The 25988-nt window shown below is 36.3% G+C and overlaps 1 protein-coding gene across 10 annotated transcripts in view; it reads right to left on the bottom strand.

Moving 5' to 3' along the window:
• ZDHHC20 (zDHHC palmitoyltransferase 20) overlaps positions 1–25988 on the bottom strand; it is a 96480-nt gene that overhangs the window by 50873 nt on the left and 19619 nt on the right. For all 10 annotated transcript variants that reach the window (XM_077158833.1, XM_077158835.1, XM_077158832.1 and 7 more), the window contains one exon: positions 4189–4215. Coding sequence is in view for 8 of the 10 variants with exons in the window: in XM_077158832.1 (XP_077014947.1) it covers positions 4189–4215 (27 nt within the window). In the remaining 2 variants the exon portion in view is untranslated. Of the gene's footprint in view, positions 1–4188; positions 4216–25988 lie in introns of those variants that run through there.

The raw sequence follows: 25988 nt of genomic DNA on the forward strand, positions 1-25988 counted from the left end.
TTGGGAAATAACTTCATCTGCTTCAGAAACTGGGACTTCACAGCACCTGTACTGGATAACAGCTACATATACTTAGGTTCTAACACTGCAATAATTTAAGGTATATAACATATACTTAGGTTCTAACACTGCAATAATTCTGAAAGAATTCTTTCATTTTACAGCTGCAAAAACTGGGGCTCAGAGGGCTTAGTATTTTGCCCAAGACCTTTAGCTACTAACTGACAAAGCCAGAATTCAAACCCTATCTACTAGATAGCAAAGCCATTAATCTTTTTCACTCTGTCATACCTAACACATATTTTCCCTCACTTCTTTAACCATCATCTGTATGGTCACATCCAATTTCTGGGCAAAGGTCTGAGCCCCAGATAAAATCCTAAAAACAACGTCCTTCTATTTTGCAAATGCTGCTCTCTTTTCATTTTCAATAAAATTTATTTTTCACCCTCAAGTGAAAATTCTGGCTTCTCAAAATCTGTTTTCCATACCTTCAGGTCCCTCCATGTTGAATCCCATCGTCTACCCAATGAACTCACTGACATGTTAGATTACCCGTTGACCTTCTATCATAAGCACTTTACCAACCCTAAATCTGGATAAATCCTACCTCTTCCCCCATTCTCCCATTCCTGCTGTCACTGTGCACTGTTGGCAAAAAGCGTTAAGATCAGGCTGAATTGCTTCTCTTACAAAGCCCAGCATCTGGCACATACCAGAACTTCCCCCTTTTCATTAACAATCATACTGTTTGTTAACCTTAGTTGGGTGCCCAAGTCATCTATCAATTATTTTTATTTAACTCTAGCTGAATCCTACTTTATTTCCCACAAAAGCTAGGCCTTTCCCTTATTCTTCTTAAATTTTTAATCCCACCTTGAATCTCTCTTTTAGGAAATGTTATCTGACTTCACTAGAATTTTTCCAAATTCCTTTCTCTTATCTTAAAACTCTTCTCCATTTTCATTTAGATTGCTTTCTCCTGTCCTACAACAACAGTGTTCTTTTCCAAATGCTTTTGATCCTATCACTTCCCTTCCCCTTTCTTGCATTCGGCTCCCCATTATTATTCCCCACAAACCCCATCAATATGTCCATCTACATGGGCTATTTCGCTTCAGCCTACAAACATGCTCAGAATTCTCCTTTCTTTAAAACAAATAAAAACCTTCTTCAACCTAATTTTCTCATCAGGTATCATATCATCTCTTCTTTCCTTCGTGGCCTACTTTTCCTTACCAATAAATTACTCTCTTCACAATCTGGTTCTGCAGTTAACACTCCATTAAAATTGCTATGGCAAAGATAATCAGTTATCTTTCAATTACTAAATCAAGTATTATATTTCAATTCTTATTCTATTTACCTGATCACTCAGCATTTGATGCAATGATTCACCCTTATTAATTTTCATTGAAATCCTATTTATCAAAATATTACACTTTAAAATACAAATTTTCACTTAAAATGCAAATACTATTAGAAAACTTCCTTTTAAAATGCAAATTTTAAATGTACTCATGATCAACCATAATTTCTACCATCTTTACACATCAGTCTTTTGACTCCATGCCATGGCATAGACATTTCCACAGAAATGAAAAACCATACATGGGTCTGCACCAGAATGAACCTCTATGGAAGGCTCCCACCCCACTGAGAGCTGGAGAGAGGCCAGTATGGGTCAGAGCCAAGAATCTTACAGGGCATGGCGCTGGGGAAGGGCACTTTCATGTCTGCTGTTGACATGGCATCCTTTTTGACTTGTTCTTGGGAATCTGTCCTTTAGCTTCTCTCTTTCCTCAATCTTTTTCTGTACTCCTTTCTTCTCTGCATATCAAGAGCAAATCTTCAAAACTACACATCCTGTTTTTTAACTTGTCTTTATTGTTATGTTGAGACAAGAAACCAGCAATGTGTGCATTCCTGGCATTTGACTCATATTAAAAGAATGTATATATTGTAAAGAACAGTTTGTTAAATGCTTCATCTAAAAAGTTCTCAGCGAAGTCTAGGGATTCCACACCTTTTCAGCACAGGTGCAAGATAAAAACATTTCTTATAGTAATACTAAGATATGATTTGCCTTTTTCACTCTTATTTCTCTCACAAGTATACAGTGGAGTTCCCCAGAGGGTAGACGACTGAGACAGAAACCGATGAGAATCTAGTTATCTTCTATTAAGCCAGACACTAAAGAGATTTTTTCAAATATAAAACAATGCCATTTTTCTCAGTATTTTTTTTGTTTTTGAAAACAATTTTTTTATGAAAATGTTATTTATGTTAAATGTAATGGTTTTATTATTCTTAAATGAGTTACTCAATAAATCTTTTAATATTTTTAACAGTTTTATTCACAGCAGTTTTAATTTTTAATATGATAAATATCAATAGATACAATCCATTAAAAAAAGTTTTCTGGGGGCGGGCCACGGTGGCTCAGCAGGTAGAGTTCTCACTGGCCATGTCGGAGACCCAGGTTCGATTCCCAGTGCCTGCCCGTGCAAAAATCCCCAACAATTCTGAAAGAGTGCAAAGGGGCCCTGACACTAAAAAGTTTGAGAACCACTGCTTTATCTGACTCCATGTAGCTTCTTCCTGCAGTTCTGGGAAAAGTCTGAATGAAGTCTTAGGTAAAACTTTTGAATCATTTCTAAGTCCCACCTACATGGAGGTCATTTATAGAATCTGCAACATTATCTTCCCCTAACTCATTCACTTATTTTTATATTTGTCCAACCCCCATATTCAATCACGTTTGTAATCCCTATTGTATAGCTAAGAGGCAAACAATAACCTTGGCTATCTAAGGCTAGAACGTAAAACCATATACTCCTAGGATATTTTTTAAATACTTGATATTTTTAGACTATTCTGTTCTCCACGAGAACAAAAAAAAATTGTCATTTGCTTTAAACAATCTTAACTCTCAGTTTAACAAAAATAAATAAAACAAAGCTCTTAGCACCATGCCTGGAATATAGTAAGTACTTGCCAAATGGTAATTCTTAAATTACACTGAGAAGAGAATAACAGAGAATAATATAAGGTACTGCTTTTAACTAAACTCAAATTAATGTAACTGCTAATAGGCAAACTTTTGCTCATATATATAAATATACATATATATGCTATCATCTATGGGTTACAAATAATAAATAAAGTAAAATTTTAGTGAACCAAGCAATTAAACCAAAGCTGAAAGGAACTGCAGTACATCAAAAAGTCTGTCTCTAACTGAAGTAAAAAAATAAAGACAAAAAACTTAACCAAAAAATTTAAAAACATGGTAAAAATAACCCCAAGAGACACTGATACTGCTGAACACGCTTTTACAAGAACTTCTGAAATCTGTTTTCTATATCTGTGCATTCAACATATAGGAAACAGTTTTGACTAAAAGGAAGAAAAGAAGTCTAACAATATCGTCTATATTTATTCTGTCACTGAGATTTGTATGCTTAATGCCTAATTATCTCCAATAATAAGAACACTTATTAATAATTTCCAACTGTTCAACTGCTGTAGAAATCCTATGGATTTTGTAAGTCATTTTTGAAATTTGATTTTTAATGGACTTCTAAAATTTTCTTTTATCTCGGTGAAATTTTGAGAAATGATTTTTCTCTTTAGGCAAAGTCTCTTTGACAAATCATTATAAAAACTTTTATTCCTGTTCAAAGTGAATTAATAATACAATTTACAAATTTATAGGCTGTAAACTTTTATAATAACCATGTTAACAAAACCATCAGTAAAATGTGGACATCATGAAAGCTAAAATGCTTTTAACCCATTTAGTTGTTAGGTTTTGCTAAGAAATATAAACATCTTTTCAACTCCATCAAGCTACAACTGATGATAAAAACCTTTGAACCACTACCAGAAAGTTCTGAAGAATATAAAAAGCAAAAATAATTACGTAAATAAACACAAAGAAATTTATTTGTTAGGTGCTTTACAAAATAACAGCTTCAGTTAACAGAAATAACACAAATGAGAATATACTGAATGTATGGAAATAAAACCAATGCTACATTCATTTAATTACTTAAAATTTAAATACATGTATTTTCTTTCTGAAAGACAAAAACACTGTAGTCATCACTAAATAAAAAAAGGCATGTGCATTGCAATTAAGACAGCGTAAGTATTTTTCTCAAATTGAGAATAAAAGTACCTTACCATTTTCTCCATTCCCAGAAATAGTATCTAGAACAGAAGAAAAAACAGAGAATAAATATACTTTAAATGTCTGGTACATAAATTTTATTTCAGATTGAGTATTCATCTTACTATCATCTTACATAAAAAGAAAATTTAGTTATACAAACACTAATGCAACTCTGGATTGTACACTTAAAAAACCTCAAAGTACTACATGCTAGAATTTAAATATAAATTTATAAAGATAAAATAAATTTATCTTTAACGCTACAATCACATTAAAAATTTCTTTCAGATCTTTGTTAATTTTAACTGTTATAGTTAAATTATGATTATAGTTGTGCCACTGTCTGTAGCTCTTTCCTTAATGCTACTTGCAGAACAAAGAATACTCTTCTCTATGACTCTCATACTTATTTAATTAATTAGTCTATGACAGAACTTCCCAATTACTTTGTGAAAACAAAACTCAAAACAAGTTATATTTTTTTTATATAAAAACATAGAAGAACTTATCCCTGTTATTGTTAGAGTGCTTTTTCTCTGAACACTCAACTATTCAAGAAATTAGGACTAACCACAGAAAAGTTAATTTAGCATCTACTTCTCTTAAATGTTCCTCCAAAATGTACTCTTTTTTTGGAGTGAAACTCTGGGAATTGCTATTTACTAAAACTTCTCTCCAGAAAATCTGATGGCTACCAGGCCCTGTTGATAGCCACTTGTCTCTTTCAAATTCCTCACCTCTTCTCAATCTCTCTCAACTGCCTTATTTTGAGCCTTCCTCAAATGCAATAGCTTAAAATATCTCTATGCTACCGTCTCCACCACCAGCAAATATGATGGCTGAATATTCTTGTCAATACCTCTCAATCACTTATTAAGTCCAAACCTTCAGGGTAGCAAATACTATGAGCCCTCTGTGGTCTGCAACCTGTCTACCTCTTCAGTTTCTTGTCATTTGCCCGTACCTATAATCTTGCAATTCTTAACAAATTGCAGTTCTCTGAGTGCATCAAAACAGTTTCACGCTTCTATGTCTTAATATATGCCGCAAGTCTCCCCTGTTCATAATTCCAGGGTTAGTTTTAAATACTTCCTTTGTATCCTTTGCAAAGCCTTCCCAGACCCCTCTTCAGACAGAGTAGATCATTTCTTTCTATGGCCACTGCTCACTGTTACATCTCAATTTTTACAGTTGTTGTTATGTCTATCTCATCTTACTGGACTTGATGGTTCCTAAACTGTGGGATCATGTCTTTTTAGAACAGTAACAACCCTAAGAGTCATCATTAGCTCCACTTTATGGACAAGGAAACTGAGATTCAAAATAATGAAATGATTTGCCTGAGGTCAGAGAACTAGTATGTAGCATAGATGGGACTTTAATTCAAGTTTGTTCATTTGTCATTTCTGGTCTGACACTGCATTTCTCATTTCATCCTAATGTAAACTAAATATATTATAATTATCAGTGTGTGCCATCATGAAAAAGGATTGAGAAGCACCATAGTAGCCACACAATTATAAAAGAAAAATAAATTAGTGATTAAAAAAAATTAAAGAGAAGGCAAATATATCACTATTTTCATATTATATGACTATATTCCTGGGTATACAAAAAATCCCACTATAAACAAGAGAATTCAGTGAGGTGGTGGAATAAAAAAACTAATACACAGAAATTAATAGCATTCCAATATATATGTAACCTCTATGTAGAACTTATAATTCAGGAAAAAATTTTATCTGCAAGCCACCTAAAAAGATAAAATACCTAGGAATAAAAGGTAAGAAATGGGCATGAACAGAAACATTTTAATGCTCTAATGGACAAAAACTTGAATGAGATTAACTTAAGTAGAATTGACATTTCCTGTACACAGTCATCACTAAAATGTCAATTCTTCCTAAATTAATTTAAAAATTTAACATGATCCCAATAAAGATAATTTTTTTTTTAACTGGATAGATAGAGTTCATTTGCAAAAATGAAGTCAGTTTCGGAAAAAGCCAATAAATTATGTTAGGACAAAGGGTAGCTCGATAGAAAAGAGAAACTACTGGAATCCAATTCTGACAACATAGGTCCAGGATGAATTCCAAATGTATAAAAGACTTAAATGTAAAAATCAAAACCAAAATCATGTAAGTATCAGAAGACAACGGGGAGATTTTAAAATTTGGAGCAAAGTAGGTCTCTCAGAGTATGACACAAAACCTGGAAGCCATAAAAGGAAAGACTGAGAGATTGAATTATATAAAAATAAACACAGGCCAGCCAGCCCTCCTCTCCCTCTTACTCCGCCGGCGCCGCTCTCGCCGCCATCTTGCCCTTCTCTTTCCCCTTCTGCTCCGGCGGCGCTCCATCCGCCATCTTATCCTTCCCTTTCTCCTCCTGCTCCGGCGGCTCTCCAACCACCACCGTGCCCTCTTCCGCCTTCACCGGATCCTCCGCCACCGGCCTCAACAGCCTTGCCACCCTCACCTTTCCTCCTCCAGAACAGCTACTGGGGGAGTGGAGACGATACACAGCAGCTCCCGGAGCCACGACAGAGATCAAAGGGACGGCGTACCCCATCCTGGAACGGCTGACTGTCTGGGAGAACCAGCTCCGGTGAGATCGCCAAGGGGTGCGGGCTTTCCCGGGCGGGACGGCAAGCGGCCGGAGTCCCTCCCTTCCTCCTTCCCAGGCCAGCTGGCAGAATTGGGCAGGCGGTCTCCTAAGGCCGCGGCGGCTGGCGGCCCCACCACGCAAGGCCCCCCGGACCAACTGAGAGAGTTGGGTAGGAAACCCCCAGACCGCAGAGAACGGTGACCGGGGGGGTCCGTTCCAAACACGTGACTCCCTGGTCCGGCTGGGAACTGTGCACTCTCCCGGGCTGCGGCGGCTGGCGCCCTCCTGCCACGCTTGGCGCCCCAGGCCGACTAGGAAATTCGGTCGGGCGCTCTCCCAGGCTGCGGGAGCCGGCGACCCTCCCTGCGTTCAGACCCCAGGGCTGGCTGGCACTCTTCCAAACCGCTTCGGCTGGCGAACCTCCCCCACGGGGAGATTTCCAAAGTTAAAGGGCCCACACCACCTTTTACTGGTGGAACCCGCAGACAAATGTGTGCCACGAGCGCCACCTACTGGGCAGGATAAGAAAAACAGAACCCAGAGAATTCACAGAAAAATCTTTCAACCTGTTGGGTCCAACACCCAGGGAAATCTGACTAAATGCCCAGACGCCAGCAGAAGAAAACAGATCACGCTCAGAAAATTGAAAATATGGCCCAGTCAAAGGAACAAACCAATAGTTCAAATGAGATACAGGAGCTGAAACAACTAATGCTGAATATACAAACAGAAATGGAAAACCTCTTCAAAAATGAAATCGATAAATTGAGGGAGGACATGAAGAAGGTATGGGATGAACAAAAATAAGAAATAGAAAAACTGAAAAAACAAATCCCAGAGCTTATGGAAGTGAAGGATAAAGTAGAAAAGATGGAAAAAACAATGGATACCTACAATGATAGATTTAAAGAGACAGAAGATAGAATTAGTGACGTGGAGGATGGAACATCTGAATTCCAAAAAGAAACAGAAACTATCGGGAAAAGAATGGAAAAATTTGAACAGGGGATCAGAGAACTCAAGGACAATATGAACCGCACAAATATACATGTTGTGGGTGTCCCAGAAGGAGAAGAGAAGGGAAAATGAGGAGAAAAACCAATGGAAGAAATTATCACTGAAAATTTCCCAACTTTTATGAAAGACCTAAAATTACAGATTCAAGAAGTGCAGCGCACCCCAAAGAGATTAGACCCAAATAGGCGTTCTACAAGACACTTACTAGTTAGAATATCAGAGGTCAAAGAGAAAGAACGGATCTTGAAAGCAGCAAGAGAAAAACAATCCATCACATGCAAGGAAAACCCAATAAGATCATGTGTAGATTTCTCAGGAGAAACCATGGAAGCTAGAAGACAGTGAGATGATATATTTAAATCACTAAAAGAGAAAAACTGCCAACCAAGACTCCTATATCCAGCAAAATTGTCCTTCAAAAATGAGGGAGAAATTAAAACATTCTCAGACAAAAAGTCACTGAGAGAATTTGTGACCAAGAGACCAGCTCTGCAAGAAATACTAAAGGGAGCACTAGAGTCAGATACAAAAAGACAGAAGAGAGAGGTATGGAGAAGAGTGTAGAAAGAAGGAAAGTCAGATATGATATATATAATACAAAAGGCAAAATGTTAGAGGAAAATATTATCCAAACAGTAATAACTCTAAATGTTAATGGACTGAATTCCCCAATCAAAAGACATAGACTGGCAGAATGGATTAAAAAACAGGATCCTTCTATATGCTGTCTACAGGAAACACATCTTAGACCCAAAGATAAACACAGGTTGAAAGTGAAAGGTTGGGAAAAGATATTTCATGCAAATAACAACCAGAAAAGAGCAGGAGTGGCTATACTAATATCCAACAAATTAGACTTCAAATGTAAAACAGTTAAAAGAGACAAAGAAGGATACTATCTACTAATAAAAGGAACAATTAAACAAGAAGACATAACAATCATAAATATTTACGCACTGAACCAGAATGCCCCAAAATATGTGAGGAATACACTGCAAACATTGAAAAGGGAAATAGACACATCTACCATAATAGTTGGAGACTTCAATTCACCACTCTCATCAATGGACAGAACATCTAGACAGAGGATCAATAAAGAAATAGAGAATCTGAATATTGCTATAAATGAGCTAGACTTAACAGACATTTATAGGACATTACATCACACAACAGCAGGATACACCTTTTTCTCAAGTGCTCATGGATCATTCTCAAAGATAGACCATATGCTGGGTCACAAAGCAAGTCTTAACAAATTTAAAAAGACTGAAATCATACACAACACTTTCTCGGATCATAAAGGAATGAAGTTGGAAATCAATAATAGGCGGAGTGCCAGAAAATTCACAAATACGTAGAGGCTCAACAACACACTCTTAAACAACAAGTGGGTCAAAGAAGAAATTGCAAGAGAAATTAGTAAATACCTCGAGGCGAATGAAAATGAAAACACAACATATCAAAACTTATGGGACGCAGCAAAGGCAGTGCTAAGAGGGAAATTGATTGCCCTAAATGCCTATATCAGAAAAGAAGAAAAGGCAAAAATGCAGGAATTAACTGTCCACTTGGAAGAACTGGAGAAAGAACAGCAAACTAATTTCAAAGCAAGCAAAAAGAAAGAAATAACAAAGATTACAGCAGAAATAAATGAAATTGAAAACAATAGAGAAAATCAATAAGGCCAGAAGTTGGTTCTATGAGAAAATCAATAAGATTGATGGGCCCTTAGCAAGACTGACAAAAAGAAGAAGAGAGAGGATGCAAATAAATAAGATCAGAAATGGAAGAGGAGACATAACTACTGACCTCACAGAAATAAAGGAGGTAATAACAGGATACTATGAACAACTTTACGCTAATAAATACAACAATTTAGATGAAATGGACGGGTTCCTGGAAAGACATGAACAACCAACTTTGACTGAAGAAGACATAGATGACCTCATCAAACCAATCACAAGTAAAGAAATCATATCAATCATTCAAAAGCTTCCCAAAAAGAAAAGTCCAGGACCAGACGGCTTCACACGTGAATTCTACCAAACATTCCAGAAAGAATAGTACCAACTCTGCTCAAATTCTTCAAAAAAATCGAAGTGGAGGGGAAGCTACCTAATTCATTCTATGAAGCCAACATCACCCTCATACCAAAACCAGGCAAAGATATTACAAAAAAAGAAAACTACAGACCAATCTCTCTAATGAAAATAGATGCAAAAATTCTCAATAAAATTCTAGCAAATGTATCCAACAACACATTAAAAGAATTATACATCATGACCAAGTAGGATTCATCCCAGGTATGCAAGGATGGTTCAACATAAGAAAATCAATTAATGTAATATACCATATCAACAAATCAAAGCAGAAAAATCACATGATCATCTCAATTGATGCAGAGAAGGCATCTGACAAGATTCAACATCCTTTCCTGTTGAAAACACTTCAAAAGATAGGAATACAAGGGAACTTCCTTAAAATGATAGAGGGAATATACGAAAAACCCACAGCTAATATCATCCTCAATGGGGAAAAATTGAAAACTTTCCCCCTAAGATCAGGAACAAGACAAGGATGTCCACTATCACCACTATTATTCAAACATTGTGCTAGAAGTTCTAGCCAAAGCAATTAGACAAGAAAAAGAAATACAAGGCATCAAAATTGGAAAGGAAGAAGTAAAACTATCACTGTTTGCAGACGATATGATACTATAGGTCGAAAACCCGGAAAAATCCACAACAAAACTACTAGAGCTAATAAATGAGTACAGCAAAGTAGCAGGTTACAAGATCAACATTCAAAAATCTGTAGCATTTCTATACACTAGTAATGAACAAGCTGAGGGGGAAATCAAGAAATGAATCCCATTTACAATCGCAACTAAAAGAATAAAATACCTAGGAATAAATTTAACTAAAGAGACAAAAAACCTATATAAAGAAAACTACAAAAAACTGCTAAAAGAAATCACAGAAGACCTAAATAGATGGAAGGGCATACCGTGTTCATGGATTGGAAGACTAAATATAGTTAAGATGTCAATCCTACCTAAATTGATCTACAGATTCAATGCAATACCAATCAAAATCCCAACAACTTATTTTTCAGAATTAGAAAAACCAATAAGCAAATTTATCTGGAAGGGCAGGGTGCCCTGAATTGCTAAAAACATCTTGAAGAAAAAAAACGAAGCTGGAGGTCTCGCGCTGCCGGACTTTAAGGCATATTATGAAGCCACAGTGGTCAAAACAGAATGGTATTGGCATAAAGATAGATATATCGACCAATGGAATCGAATAGAGTGCTCAGATATAGACCCTCTCATCTATGGACATTTGATCTTTGATAAGGCAGTCAAGCCAACTCACCTGGGACAGAACAGTCTCTTCAGTAAATGGTGCCTAGAGAACTGGATATCCATATGCAAAAGAATGAAAGAAGACCCGTATCTCACACTTTATACAAAAGTTAACTCAAAATGGATCAAAGATCTAAACATTAGGTCTAAGACCATAAAACAGTTAGAGGAAAATGTAGGGAGATATCTTATGAAACTTACAATTGGAGGCAGTTTTATGGACCTTAAACCTAAAGCAAGAGCACTGAAGAAGGAAATAAATAAATGGGAGCTCCTCAAAATTAAACACTTTTGTGCATCAAAGAACTTCATCAAGAAAGTAGAAAGACAGCCTACACAATGGGAGATAATATTTGGAAATGACATATCAGATAAAGGTCTAGTATCCAGAATTTATAAAGAGATTGTTCAACTCAACAACAAAAAGACAGCCAACCCAATTACAAAATGGGAAAAACACTTGAACAGACACCTACCAGAAGAGGAAATACAAATGGCCAAAAGGCACATGAAGAGATGCTCAATGTCCCTGGCCATTAGAGAAATGCAAATCAAAACCACAATGAGATATCATCTCACACCCACCAGAATGGCCATTATCAACAAAACAGAAAATGACAAGTGCTGGAGAGGATGCGGAGAAAGAGGCACACTTATCCACTGTTGATGGGAATGTCAAATGGTGCAACCACTGTGGAAGGCAGTTTGGCGGTTCCTCAAAAAGCTGAATATAGAATTGCCATACGACCCAGCAATACCATTGCTGGGAATCTATTCAAAGGAATTAAGGGCAAAAACTCAAACGGACATTTGCACACCAATGTTTATAGCAGCGTTATTTACAATTGCAAAGAGATGGAAACAGCCAAAATGTCCATCAACAGAAGAATGGCTAAATAAACTGTGGTATATACGTACGATGGAATATTATGCAGCTTTAAGACAAGATAAACTTATGAGGCATGTAATAACATGGATGGACCTAGAGAATATTATGCTGAGTGAGTCCAGCCAAAAACTAAAGGACAAATACTGTATGGTCCCACTGATGTGAACGGACATTCGAGAATAAACTTGAAATATGTCATTGGTAAGAGTCCAGCAGGCGTTAGAAACAGGGTAAGATAATGGGTAATTGGAGCGGAAGGGATACAGACTATGCAACAGGACTAGATACAAAAACTCAAAAATGGACAGCATAATAATACCTAATTTTAAAGTAATCATGTCAAAACACTGAATGAAGCTGCATCTGAGCTATAGGGTTTTTTTGTTGATGTTTTTTACTATCATTACTACTTTTATTTCTTTTCTCTATATTAACATTCTATATCTTTTTCTGTTGTGTTGCTAGTTCTTCTAAACTGATGCAAATGTACTAAGAAACGATGATCATGCATCTATATGATGATGTTAAGAATTACTGATTGCATATGTAGAATGGTATGATTTCTAAATGTTGGGTTAATTTCTTTTTTTCCGTTAATTAATAAAAAATAAAAATAAAAAAAACAAACACACTGCTTGGAAAAAAATAAAATAAAATAACTGCTTGGAAAAATCATTAAAGTGAAAAGACTACAACAAACTAGGCAAAATATTCATAATTTTTATCACCAACCAAGAATGAGATTTCCTAATATTTAAAGAGTGTTTACATATTAATAGATTAATCATAGCAACAAACAACTAAAAATAGGCAAGGTAAACATGAAAAGGTAATTCACAGAAAATATAAATATCTCAAACATAAAAAACCTAAATCATAAGAAACAACCAAAGTAAAATGACATGGGTACCATCTTTAATAATCCTGACAAAAATGAAGTGAATAGCATACTACATTAGCACACTCCTCAGAGGGGAGAGTTCCAATGTAAAATGGTGTCTGGCTAAGAGTTTCTGGTGCTGCTTATTCCAACTTTCTAAAAAGATATTCAGGTAATTACCAAAAACAAACAAACAACAACAACAAAAAGTAAAACTGTTTCATACTAAAAACAAAGTTGGGCAAACCATCCACAGCAAGAACCTCACTCCAGAGGACTGTTAGGTTAAATAATTCTCCTTGGTATCTAGTCCCACAGCACCTTCTATCTTTCTTTTCATAACATTCCCAACATCACTGCTTTCTAATCATCTTTCTGTCTAGAATTTTTTAAAGGTAGGAGAAAGTATTGGTTCACCAGAACCAAGAACAGCGCATGGCATGGAATCAGCACTCACTCAATACTTGTGAACCGAACCAGTGAGCTACTCAGGAAAGGCAAACACTGGGCTGTCAGCGGAGCCAGCCTCTCAGAGGGAGAAATGACTAGTACATTTTCCAAGAACTCCAATATATTTTAAAAAGTCCTTGATTACAAAATCAAGAATAAAAAATTTATTAAGCATACTATGCTTACATATGACATTCTGTCCCCAAACACACCCTTCCACACTCTCTACATTTCCTGGTACCCTCTAATCTACTTTCTCTCTGTGAATCAGCCATCTGTAGTCATCTCTTATAAGTGGTATCAAGATATTATGTGTCTTGCTTATTTCACTAAGCCTGATGTTTTTAAGCTTCTTCCATGTTTAAGCATGTCTCAGAACTTCATTCAGATGGCCATTTTGTGTGTGTATGCATATTTTTATCCATTAATTTGTGGATGGACACGGGTTGCTTCCACTGTTTGGCTAGTGTGAATAATGGTGCTATAAACAGCTGCACACAATCTGTTTGAGACCGTTTTCATTGTCTCTGGGATATTCCTAGAAGTTGAATTACCAGGTCTTGTAGTAACTTTATATTTAACTATTTGAGGAAACACCATATTGCTTTCTACAATGGCTGCACCATTTTATATTCCCACCAACAATGCACTAGAGGTCTAATTTCTCTGAATCAAGTTGTTATTTTCCATCGTTTAAATAATAGCCATCTTGCGCATGTAAACTGGTATCTCACTGTGCTTTTGATTTATATTTCCATAATGGCTATTGGTTTTGAGCATCCTCTCAAATTTACTTATTGCCCATTTGTACATCTTCAATGGAGAAATGTCTATTCAAGTCCACTGCTCATTTTTTAATTGTTATTTGCCCTTCTGTTGTTTGTATTGCAAAGATTATTTATATATTCTGGATATAAAGCCCGTATCTGACATATGGTTTGCAACTATTTTCTCCCATTCTGTAGGCTGTTTTTTCATTTTCTGGATATTTATTTTGATGCATGAAAGTTTATAATTTTGATGAAGTCAAATTTATCTATTGTTTCTTCTGCTGCTTGTTCTTTTAGGATCATAACCAAGACTCTATTGCTGAATCTAAGGCCATGTAATCTACTAAGAGCTTAATAAATTAGCTCTTATATTTAGGACCTTGATCTATTAGGAAATGACTGTTGTATATGGTATAACTTCATTTTTTGCATGTGGATATCCAGTTGCCAGCATCATCTGTTAAAGAAATTTTTCTTTCTGTATTGCATGTACTTAGCAGCCTCATAGAAAATCAACTGGCCATGGATGTGTGGATCTACTTCTGGACTTCCAATTCTGTTTCACTGGCCTATTTTTCACTCTTCATACCAGTACCACACTGTTTTGGTTACTGTAGCTTTGTAGTACAATCTGAAATCAGGAAGCGTAACCTTCCACAACTCTGTTCTTCTTATTCAAAATAGTTTTGGTTATTTTGGGGTTCTTTTCAGTTCCATATGAATTGAAGGATCAGTTTTCCATTTGTGCAAAAAAAAAAAAAAAAAAAAAAAAAGGCTGTTGAAATTCTGATAATGACTGCATTGATTCTGTATGCCATTTGGGGGAATATGGGCATTTTAACACTATTAACTCTTCTAATCCATGAACATGGGATGTCTTACCATTTATTTAGGTATTCTTTAGTTTCTTAGGGCACTGTTTTATAATTCAGTGCACAAGTCTTAAGTCTTTTATATCCTTGGTTACTATTTATTTCCAAATTTTTTGATCTCTTAGATGCTATTGTAAATGGAATTGTTTTAATTTCTTCTTCAGATTATTCATTGATTATTCACAGGAATACAATTGATTTCTGCACACTGGTCTTGTACCCTGTCACACTGCCAAATTCATGTATTTGGTTCTATTTGTTTGATAAAGTTGCCAGACTGCAATATACCAGAAATGGAATGGCTTTTATAAAGGGAATTTATTAAGTTGCAAGTTTACAGTTCTAAGGCTTTAAAAATGTCCAAACTACAGCATCCAGGGAAAGATACTCTGACTCAAGAAAAGCTGATGGGTCCAGAACACCTCTGTCAGCTGGGAAGGTGACTTCTGCGAGCTTTCCCTCCTGGCTCCTTATTTCAAAACAGCTTCCCAAGGGGGGTTTTCCTTGTGCATCTCTAAATGTCTCCCAAAGGTGTACATTTCCCTAGTAACATGGGACCTGACTCCTGGGGATAAGCCTTTTTCATGGAATTAAGAAAGACCTCTTAACCAGAAGGGGGAAGAAAAATCAGACAAGATAAAGTTTCAGTGGCTGAGAGTTTTCAAATAGTCAAGAGGTCATTCTGGAGGTTATTCTTATACACATTATATTAATATCCATTTCTAGTTTTTGGTGTATTGGAGTAGCTTGAGGGAAGTACCTGAAACTGTTGAACTGTAATCTAATAGCCTAGCCTTGATTCTTAAAAATGAATGTATAACTATATAGCTTTTAGGGTGTGACACTCCCTTTATCCAGTGGACAAATCAGTATGAAAATAAAGATAATAAATAAATAAATAATAGAGGGGATAGAGGCACGGGATGTTTTGGGTGTTCTTTTTTACTTTTATATTTCTTCTTATTTTTACTGTTTCTGGAGTAATGAAAATGCTAAAAAATTGACTGTGATGGTGAATGCACAACTATATGATAACACTGTGAACCACTGCTTGTATACCTTAGATATTTATAAAGTATGTGAATATATCTCAATAAAATTACATTAAAAAAAAGATCCCACCCAGCAATATTGAATTAGGATTAAAGAACATGTCTTTTTTGGGGGTACACAACAGCTTCAAACCAGCACATCAGTCTAACAGTTCTCTTGTGGATCCCTTTGGATTTTCTTTATATAAGATCATGCCATTTACAAACAGTCTCACTTCTTCCTTTCCAGTTTGTATAACTTTTTTTTCTTGCCTAGAATAATAGTTGTGAAATGTGGGCATATTAATCTTGTTCTTGATCTTAGGCAGAAAGCTTTCATTCTTTCACCACTGAGTATGATGTTACCTGTTTGGTTTTTCATAAATGGCCTTTATCATATTGAGAAAGTACCTTTCTATCCCTAGTTGTCTGAGTGTTTTTCCATACAGAAAAGGTGCTGGATTTTGTCAAATGCCTTTTATGCATGTATTGGGACAACTGTGGTTTTTTCCTTCATACTATTAAGTGCTGTATTACATTGATTGACACTCATATACTGAACTAGCTTGCATTCCTGTGATAAATTCCACTTGGTTATAGCATATAATCTTTTCAATATGTTGGATCAGTTTGCTAGATTTTTGAGGGATTTTTGCATCTATATCAATAAGGGAAATTGATCTGTAATTATATATGGCATTTAAAATTGTGTCTTGAATGTTGTATTTCAATTTTGTCAGCATGATCTTTGTGACCATGTAAAATCTCATTTAGAGATAACGTTACTCTAAATTTAAGGTTCTCTATGAGTATGAGGGCTGGCCACGTCCTATTTTCCATACAATTCCCCCTTTTTCTTGCCTGCCTCTCACTTATTACAGCTGAAAAGGATAAATACTCACTTTACCAGAATCCCATGTGGCCATATGATCTAGTTCTTGCTAATGGTACATCTTCACGTACAAGGAAAGGTTTCCTAGAAAATAATTTTCCTTCTTGACAAGAGAGAAGCATGTGAGAAGGAAGCTATATTATGTCTTTTATCCTGTTTCTGTTTTGGGTACTTGCAATGCAAGGACATCCTATCTGGATCTCCAACGGCCAACTTTCAACCTTGAAGAAACCAATTTTCTCCTAAAAAAGGATCTAGGATACTCAGTTGTTTCCTTTAGACCTTGAAAAAAGTTATGCTGCTTCATTCTGGCTTCCACGGTCTCTAATCAGAAGTCTAATATTATTTTAATTCTTTTTTTCCATATTGGTAAGATGTTTTCTCTAACTACTTTCAACATATTGCCTTTGTCTTTAGTTTTCAGCAGTTTGGTTATGTGTGTTGGCAGAGATGCTTTTGAGTTTATCCTGTTTGGAGTTTGCTCAGTTATTTTATTTTATTTGTAGGTTTATGTCTTCCGCAAAATTTGGGAAATTTTTATCCATTGTTTCTTTGAATACTGTGTAACCTTCATGTCAGCATCTGTTGATTACCTTTTATCATTCAAGTTGAAATTTTTCTAGTTTTTGGTATGCCAAGGGATTTTCAATTATATACTGGACATTTCAGTTACTGGATTATGAGACTGGGATCTTATTTAAAATATTAGCAGGCCTTCTCTGACACCATGCCTTGTTAATATCAGATGGAGAAGTCATTCAGTCTCCTCACTAGGTTTCTGCTGAACCATCCAGGATGGAAGGGGAAAGGATTTATTTTTATTGCCTCCCAAATGGCTTCTACTACCACCACAGGAAAATAAGCCTCATAAACTGCCGGATGGCAATAGGGAGGGGTGCTTTATTATCGCCCAGAAAGAATGAAAGTCCAGACTCCTGACTAGGCCTTCACCTTCTCTGATAACATCTGTTTTGGTTTGCTAAAGCTGCCAGAATGCAATATACCAGGAATGGGTTGGCTTTTACAATGGGGATTTATTAGTTCACAAATTTACAGTTTTAAGGCCATGAAAATGTCCAAATTAAGGCATCAAGAGGAAGATACTTTCTGTGAAGAAAGACTGATGGCATCTAGGCACATGGGCAGCACTTGTTGGTCCTTCGTTTCTGAATTCCACTGCTTTCAGCTTCGGATTCCAGTGTTTTTTTCTCTGAGAGTCTGTGAGTTCTTAGGATCTCTGATTTCTCTACTCTCTTGATGTATCTTCCTATTTTCCTCTCATAAAGGGCTCCAGTAAATTATTAAGACCCACCTTGAATGGGCTGGGTCACATTTCAACCGAAGCAACCTAACCAAAAGGTCCCACCCAAAACATGTCTGTTTCCACAGGTATGGATTAAAAAAAACATGGCAAGGTGGGAGATGACTCCCAGGGATGATGAGTCCAGCCCTGGCACCATGGGGTCAACAATGTCACTCTGAACAAAACAGGGAAAAGAGGTGTAACTAATAAAGTAGCAGTGGCTGAGAGCTCAAATAGAGCGGAGAGGCTACTCTGGAGGACACTCTCACACAAGCTTCAGTTAGGCATTGCTACCTATCATAACTTGCCAAACCCCGACCAAAACCATTCCAGCCAATCCTAAAGAACACCTAGGGCAATATATAAGATTCTACACAGATTCCATATACTAGGGTAACTTTTCAGAAAACTAAAACCTCCAGATGGGTCTCTGGACCAGATAAGTCCTGAAACTGACAGGGACCAGCCTCTCCAGAATATCAGTTAGTTCCATTTCCCTATGCCATATTATGGACAGACCCTTCCAACATGAAAAAGTTAGAATGGCCATAGCCCAAATACTCTTAAACCATGGTATAGAAAGATCAAAGGTGATGGTGGAGTTATACAGAGAATGTAGGGTTTAACAAATGAATATGAGTGCTAAATCATTAAACTGATATTTTATTTGGTCTCCAATATCTTAGAGCAGCTATAAGTAAAATCCTAGAATTGTGGAACTGTAACCAAACTCTGAATCTGTTCTACAACTAATTGCTATGCTGTGCTTTGAAATATATTGCTTTTTTGCATATATGCTATTTTTCACAAAAAGAAAAAAAGTTGATTGTGATGATAAAAAAATATTTATTCCCTCTAGCCCCCTGTATTCTGAAGCAGCTAGAAGGAAAAAACTGAGAGGAGGGTATGGTAGCCCATGACAAACTCTGGGATCTGTCTTGTAACTACTTGTTGAAGAATGCTTTGAAAACTATTGCTTTTTTCTTCTTTCTTTGCTTTGTATATATATTATACAAAAGAAAAATTAAAAAAACAGAAAAGAACATGGCGAGGGGTGCATGGGTGGTTCAGTGGTAGAATGCTCACCTTCCATGTGGGAGACCCAGGTTCAATTCTGGACCATGTATCTCCCCACACACACTCCAAAATATAAAAAATACAAATAAAAGAACATGGCCTTTTCGGGGGTACATAACAGCATCAAACCAGCATTCCACCCCAGCTGCGGGTGGGGATGGGCATCACACAGGAGATGTGCCTAGTTAAAATGAGATCCTTTGGGTGGGCAGAAAGCAGGATTATATATTTATATTCATATTTGTATTTATAATTCAAAAAGAACATTAGAGTTTTTTTCTTAATTTCTTTGGCATTATATTTGTATCTCTTTACTCTTACAACAAAATCTTAACTAAAAATTAATTTATCGTAAAATATGATAATTTACAAACTTCATATTAGTTTAAGATTTCTTTGCAGTTGTGTTGTTTTTTACATGGGTGTGTTTTTAGACTATACCCCATTTATTATGTTCAAATGCCAGTTGAATAATTTTTTTCTCCAAGTAGTTACTGAACCAATTTGATATAAGTTAATTGTATTTATATTATGATTTCAAAGTTTACAGTTTGGTCCCACTCCGTTATTTTAATTTAATTTAATTTTTTGATATGTAAAAAATATAAGGATCCAAAGTCAAAACAAGACAAGAAATGTGCAGATCTGGTTTGGCTTTCCTTCCTAATTCCCCTTTCCCTAGGTAATCATTTTTATTAGTATCTACTTTATCCTTCTAGCATGCATTTCTTTCAGCAAAATAAGCAAACAGATATAAATTTTCTAACTTCTTCCAGAATATACTACATCCTACAGTGTGCCAGTTTTAATCTATTGTGTGCCCCAGAAAAGTCATGTCCTTTAATCCTCATTCAATATTGCTAAGTAGTATCTTTTTTATTGCTTCCATGGAGATGTGACCCACCCAACTGTGGGTGTTAACTTTTGATTAGATGGTTTCCATGGAGCTGAGTCTCTACTCATTCAAGGTGGGGCTGCTTATGGGAGCCCTTTAAGATGGGACCATTTTGGAAAAAGCTTTAGAGCCCATGCAGCCAAAGACTTCTGGAGTTGAAGGAAAACATCCCGAGTACAGCTTCATGAAACAAGAAACAGGGAGTGAAACAAGAAGCAGACTTCGCCATGTGCCCTTTCAGCTGAGAGAGCAGCTATGAACTTCATCAGCCTTTCCTGACTGAACGTAATCTTATCTTTTGTTGGTGCCTTAATGTGGGCATGTTCAGGGCCTTAGAACTGTAAATCTGCAACTTAAATCCCCCGTTCTGTTTCTGGTATATTGCATCGCAGCAGCTTGCAAACTAGAACATGCACCTTGCTTTAACTTAATATATGTATACAAATTAGTACACAGAGATAATCACTGTTTGTTATTTTTCAAACCACTGAACAATATATCCCTGAGTGTGGGAGTTCCAGTTACACAATCACTCCTCTATTGATAAGACATTTGGGTTATCTCCAAACTTTTGCTATTACAAACAATGTGGCATGAATAATATTGTTCATAGGTGTTTCAAACTTGTGAAAATTTATCTTCAGTGTCGATTCCTAGTAACGAGATTACCAGGCCAAAAAATAAACTGGTGTGCGATGTTTTTAGCTTTTGCCAAAATCCCTATTACAGGATTTGAACTATTTTATATTCCTACCAGCAAGGCATGAGGTTGTCAGGTTCTCTACAGTCTACCAATAGTGTTTTCAAACTTTTGGTATCTCAGAGCCATTTTATTCTGCATTTATCTTATAAGTGAAGGTAAGCATATTTCATATACTTAAAAACAAATTTCTTACTTTCCCCCTATAAAGTATCTGTATATGTCATTTATTATTTTGTTTTTTTTCTACCAGGCATGACAATTCTGAGCTATAGTCAGAAGCTTTCTTCACATCCTAGCTATAACATTATCTACCTGGTTTTTCTTACCACTTGAAAAGTTTCATGTTTTACATTTAGATTTGGTCTTTTTTGAAATGGTCAATTCCAAGGCTGGGGCACAGAAAGTAACAAATAAGCATGAAAAATGTTCTTGTTTCAGAAAATAAGGAAGTACTCAAAAAAATATGGAGACTTGTCAAAAAGACACAAAAACCAGGTTGAAGGGGCTTCTACTAGCCAAATCTGACGCAATTTGAGCAAGAAAATAATGATAAATTATAACCCATTGAAAATGAATCTACCAGTATGTGCTGATTTAATAAACGAATGAATGAGTAAATGAGGAGAATGAAAAGCTCTTCCTTAAAGCAGAACTCTAATAAATTTAGAAGAAATGATGGAATTAGAAAATCATTATTTGGCAATTAGCACAGTAAAATAACTATTTCAGGCAAGAATCCATAATAGATGCTAAAAGGCATGGGTAAAAACGCAGTAAGGAACAGATTATGTTTAGAGTCTCAAAGTATTTCTCCACAAGGTACTTGTCTCAATTTGGGTTCTCTAAAATGATATGATAGAGTTTAGGTGTAAGAGATTTACTAGGTGCAGTGATTTGGAACTGTATGCACCCCAGAAAAATAAATTCTTAAACCATTCCTTGGTGAAAATCTATTGTAAGTGGGATCTTTTAATAAGGTTACTTCAGTTAAGGTGTGGCTCACCTCAGTTGGGATAGGTCTAAATCCTATTACTGGAGCCCTTTATAAGGGGAATGAAATTCTAAGAAAGCAAGCCACAGAGGGAGCAGCCACAGGTGAGCATCAAGAGATGCTGGAAGAAAAGGGAGAAACCAGGAGACATCGCCATATGACTTGCCACATGAGATGCTAAGGACCAAGGTTTGCTGACAGCCAGCACCAGAACACCACAGTCTCCACAGAGAAAGTATCACTGCGATGATACCTTGATTTGGACTTTCTTTTAGCCCCAAAACTGTGAACTAGTAAACCCCTGTGGTTTAAGCTGACCTACTGCATGGTATTTGCTTGAGGAGCTAAAGAAACTAAAACACTAAGGATCAATATAGGTGTGGTTAACCTGTGTTGATTAATTTCATGTGCCAACTTAGCTATGATATGTGATTCAACTATTTCATCAAGCAAGCACTGCCCTTAATACTGTGAGGGTATTAGGAGCTTAATCTATATCAATAGTTAGTTGATTTCAGCTCAGCAGACTGCATCTACAATCAACAAGCTAGCCAGTAATTGTTATAAATGCATAACCTGAATCTAATCATGAGGAAAACTCAGACAAACCCAAACTGATGGACATTCTACAAAATGGGCCTGAAGTCCTGAAAAACGTTATGGCTTTGAAAGGCCAAACAAGACAGATATTTGCATATCAATGTTCAGAGAGGTACTATTTACAACTGCTAAAAGATGGAAGCAATCTATGTGCCCATCAACAGACAAGTGGATAAACAAAATGTGGTATACACATACAATGGACTATTATGCAACAGCAAGATGAAATGAATTTCCAAAGCATTGACAACATGGATGAACCTTGAGGGAATAATCCTCAGTGAAACAGGCTGAACCTTGAGGGAATAATCCTCAGTGAAACAGGCAGACACAAAAGAACAGATACTGAATTATCTCGATATTATGATTCTGGTAAAGAGGACAACATCAAGGCTCAGGTGAGCTAAATGAACTGCTCTGAACAATAGTCCAAGAGATGATCAGCTCTCAGATGGAAAGTCAATGCAACTTCTCCTGATATTTTGCTCTAGTATAATCTGGAAGAAGGATTTGGGTACAGATGAGGAATGTGGTGTTCTCCTGCCCAGTGTCCTCCCTTTCCTCTTTTTCTCTCCCTATCTTCCTTCTACTTTCCTCTCTTTCTCTCTCTTTCTCTATTCCTCTTTTACTTTGCTCCTTCTTTCCCTAAAAATAAGATAAAATAAAAATTAAAATGAACACTCAAAACATCCCATATCCCTTATTTGTTTATTTGTTTGTCTTTGTTTCATTACTCATCTGTCCATATACTGGTTAAAGTCAGGGTCAGTCACAAGGCCTTCACAATCACAGAGCCACAGGACAAAAACGATATAGTTTTACAATCATCATCAAGAATCAAGTCTACTGAATTATAGTTGAACAGCTTCAGGTATTTCCTTCTAGTTGTTCAAATACACTACAAAGGAGTATCTATAGGATGCATAATAACCTCCAGAATGACCTCTTGAAATGTCTTAGCCATTGAAACTTTACTTTGTACTATTTCTTTTCCTCCTTTGGTCAAGAAGGCATTCTGAATTCCATAATGCCAGGGACTGTCTCATCCCTGGGAGTCCTGTCCCACATTGCCAGGGAGACTCACACCCCTGGGAGTCATGTCCAACATAGGGAGAAAGGCAGAGACTTTACTTGTAGAGTTGGCTGAGAGAGAGGCCACATCTGAGCAACTAAAGAGGTTCTCTGGGGAAAACTCTAAGGCATAATTATAAGTAAGCTTAGCTTCTCCTTTGAAGGAATAAGTTTCATAAGGGTAAGCCCCAAGATTGAAGGCTTGAGTTATTAAATCGGGAATCCCTAATACTTGTGAGAATATCAGGAATTCCCAAGGTGAGGAAGTTTAATTTTTCCCCAGTCCCACAAGGAATCTTAGCAAGTACTATTTTATTTTCTGCCTAAGATACTCCAGGATATACTGGGGTATTACATTAAACTATCCAGAATAACAGTATCTAATTTCTTAGACTAGGTTCCATGTAAATAGATTGTTTAAATCAACTGACCATACAGGTTAAATTAGATCATGGGCTACAGAAAATATAAGTTTTGTACCAAATAATCATCTTTTCCTTTGGTCTCACTCAGAGGTTGAAGTTTTAAAGTACAGTCAATATCACCTTTTACCCTGTATTCTGATTTACCATAGTCCTAACCAAGTCAGTTCCATTCATATCTTTAATTGAAGTCTGATCTCGTTTTCATCTTCTTTAACGGTTGCTGTATGGAGTAATGCTGACTTTCAGAGCTACAGAACTCTAACTCTGAGTCTCAGGTGTCACACAGATACCCAAAGTTCCAAGGAACTACTAGGTTGTACACAAAGAGCTCAGCATCTCAGAATTTAGAAGTAACAGCTAAAACTCAGGAATAGATGTGACTGCTGTAAGAGTTTACCATCTAGGAACCTTCACAATAAGGTTTATTGTACATTCTGTACTCCTTTATCATCAATTGCCCAATCTCTGCCCACGTTCTACCCACTGATAACCTATGTTCTCAAATTCAATTCTCAGCATTTGCTCATTATAATTTCTATTAGCAAAGCCTTAAAATATTTGTCCTTTCATTTCTGACTTATTTCACTCAACATAATGTCCTCCAGGTCCATTCATCTAGTTGCATGCCTCACAACTTCATTCCTTCTTGCAGTCACCCAATATTCTTTGGTATGTAAACACCACACTTCCCATTCCATTTATCCACCAGTGTACCTTCAGGCCACCTCCATCCATTGCAAATCGTGAATAATGCGACCATAAACATCAGTATGAAAATGTCTATTTGTGTCCCTGCATTCAGTTCCTCTAGTATATACTGAATAATGGGATTGCAAGATCCTATGGCAACCCTATGCTTAGCTTCCTGTGGAACCACCACACTGCCCTCCAGAAGGGCTGCACTTCCCTATGAACAATGAATAGTTCTCTCTCTCTCTCTGCATCTTCTCCATCACTTGTATTTTTTTTTTCCAAGTTCATTTTAATAAGAACAAATTTTAGAGTTTGGTATGGGTTAGAGTTCCACGATTTTTCATTTTTCCTTCTGGCTGCTCCAAGACACTGGAGACCAACAGGAATATCAATATAATGATTCATCAATCATACTCATTTGTTAAACCATACCTTCTTTGTATAACACCATCACCTTTGATCTTTCTCCTACTCTTTAGGGGTATCTGGGCTATGGCCATTCTAACTTTTTCATCACTTGTATTTTTCTGTTTATTTTTAAAAACAGTTTCATTCATACACTATAGAAGCTATCCCAAATGAACAATCAATGGCTCCCAGTATGGTCACATAATTATGCATTCACCACCACAATCAGTGAGTACATCTCCATTCCTTCTTCAAAGAAAGAAGAGGAAAAAAAACCCAAAAAAGTAAAAAGGAGAAACAACACAAATCCCATACTCTCCTTTATATTCCCCTCTTATTGACTTTTAGCTCTGGTATATTTTAGTGGGTGTTAGAATTAATAGAAAATATAATAATGTTATTGTTAACCATAGACCCTAGTTTGCATTGATTGTATTTTTTCCACATAGCATCCCATTTTCAACACCTTGAAATACTGACATTCATTTGTTTTCCTTCATGTAAAACCTTTCTTATAATTGTATATTTAATTGCTAACATTGTCTACTAGGTTTTGCTAAATCAAACAGTCCCAGTTTTTAATCCTCTCTTTTTCCTTCTGGTGTCATACATGTCCCTAGCCTTCCTCTTTCAACCATACTCACACTCAGCTTTGTTCATTCTACTTAGAACACTGTGCTATCTTTAGATAGTATTGTGCTATCCATGTCTGTATCTTTACAATCAATCCTGCTGGACATTCTATATTCTTTTGATATAAAATGCCCAATTTCTATACTCTTTCTAACTCTTGATAACCTGTATTTTTAAAACTCTCAGAGTTTGGTCATTATAATTAGTTCATATTAGTGAGACCATATAGTATTTGTC

Source organism: Tamandua tetradactyla, chromosome 4, assembly GCF_023851605.1.
Source record: "Tamandua tetradactyla isolate mTamTet1 chromosome 4, mTamTet1.pri, whole genome shotgun sequence".
Classification (NCBI taxonomy): Eukaryota; Metazoa; Chordata; class Mammalia; order Pilosa; family Myrmecophagidae; genus Tamandua; species Tamandua tetradactyla.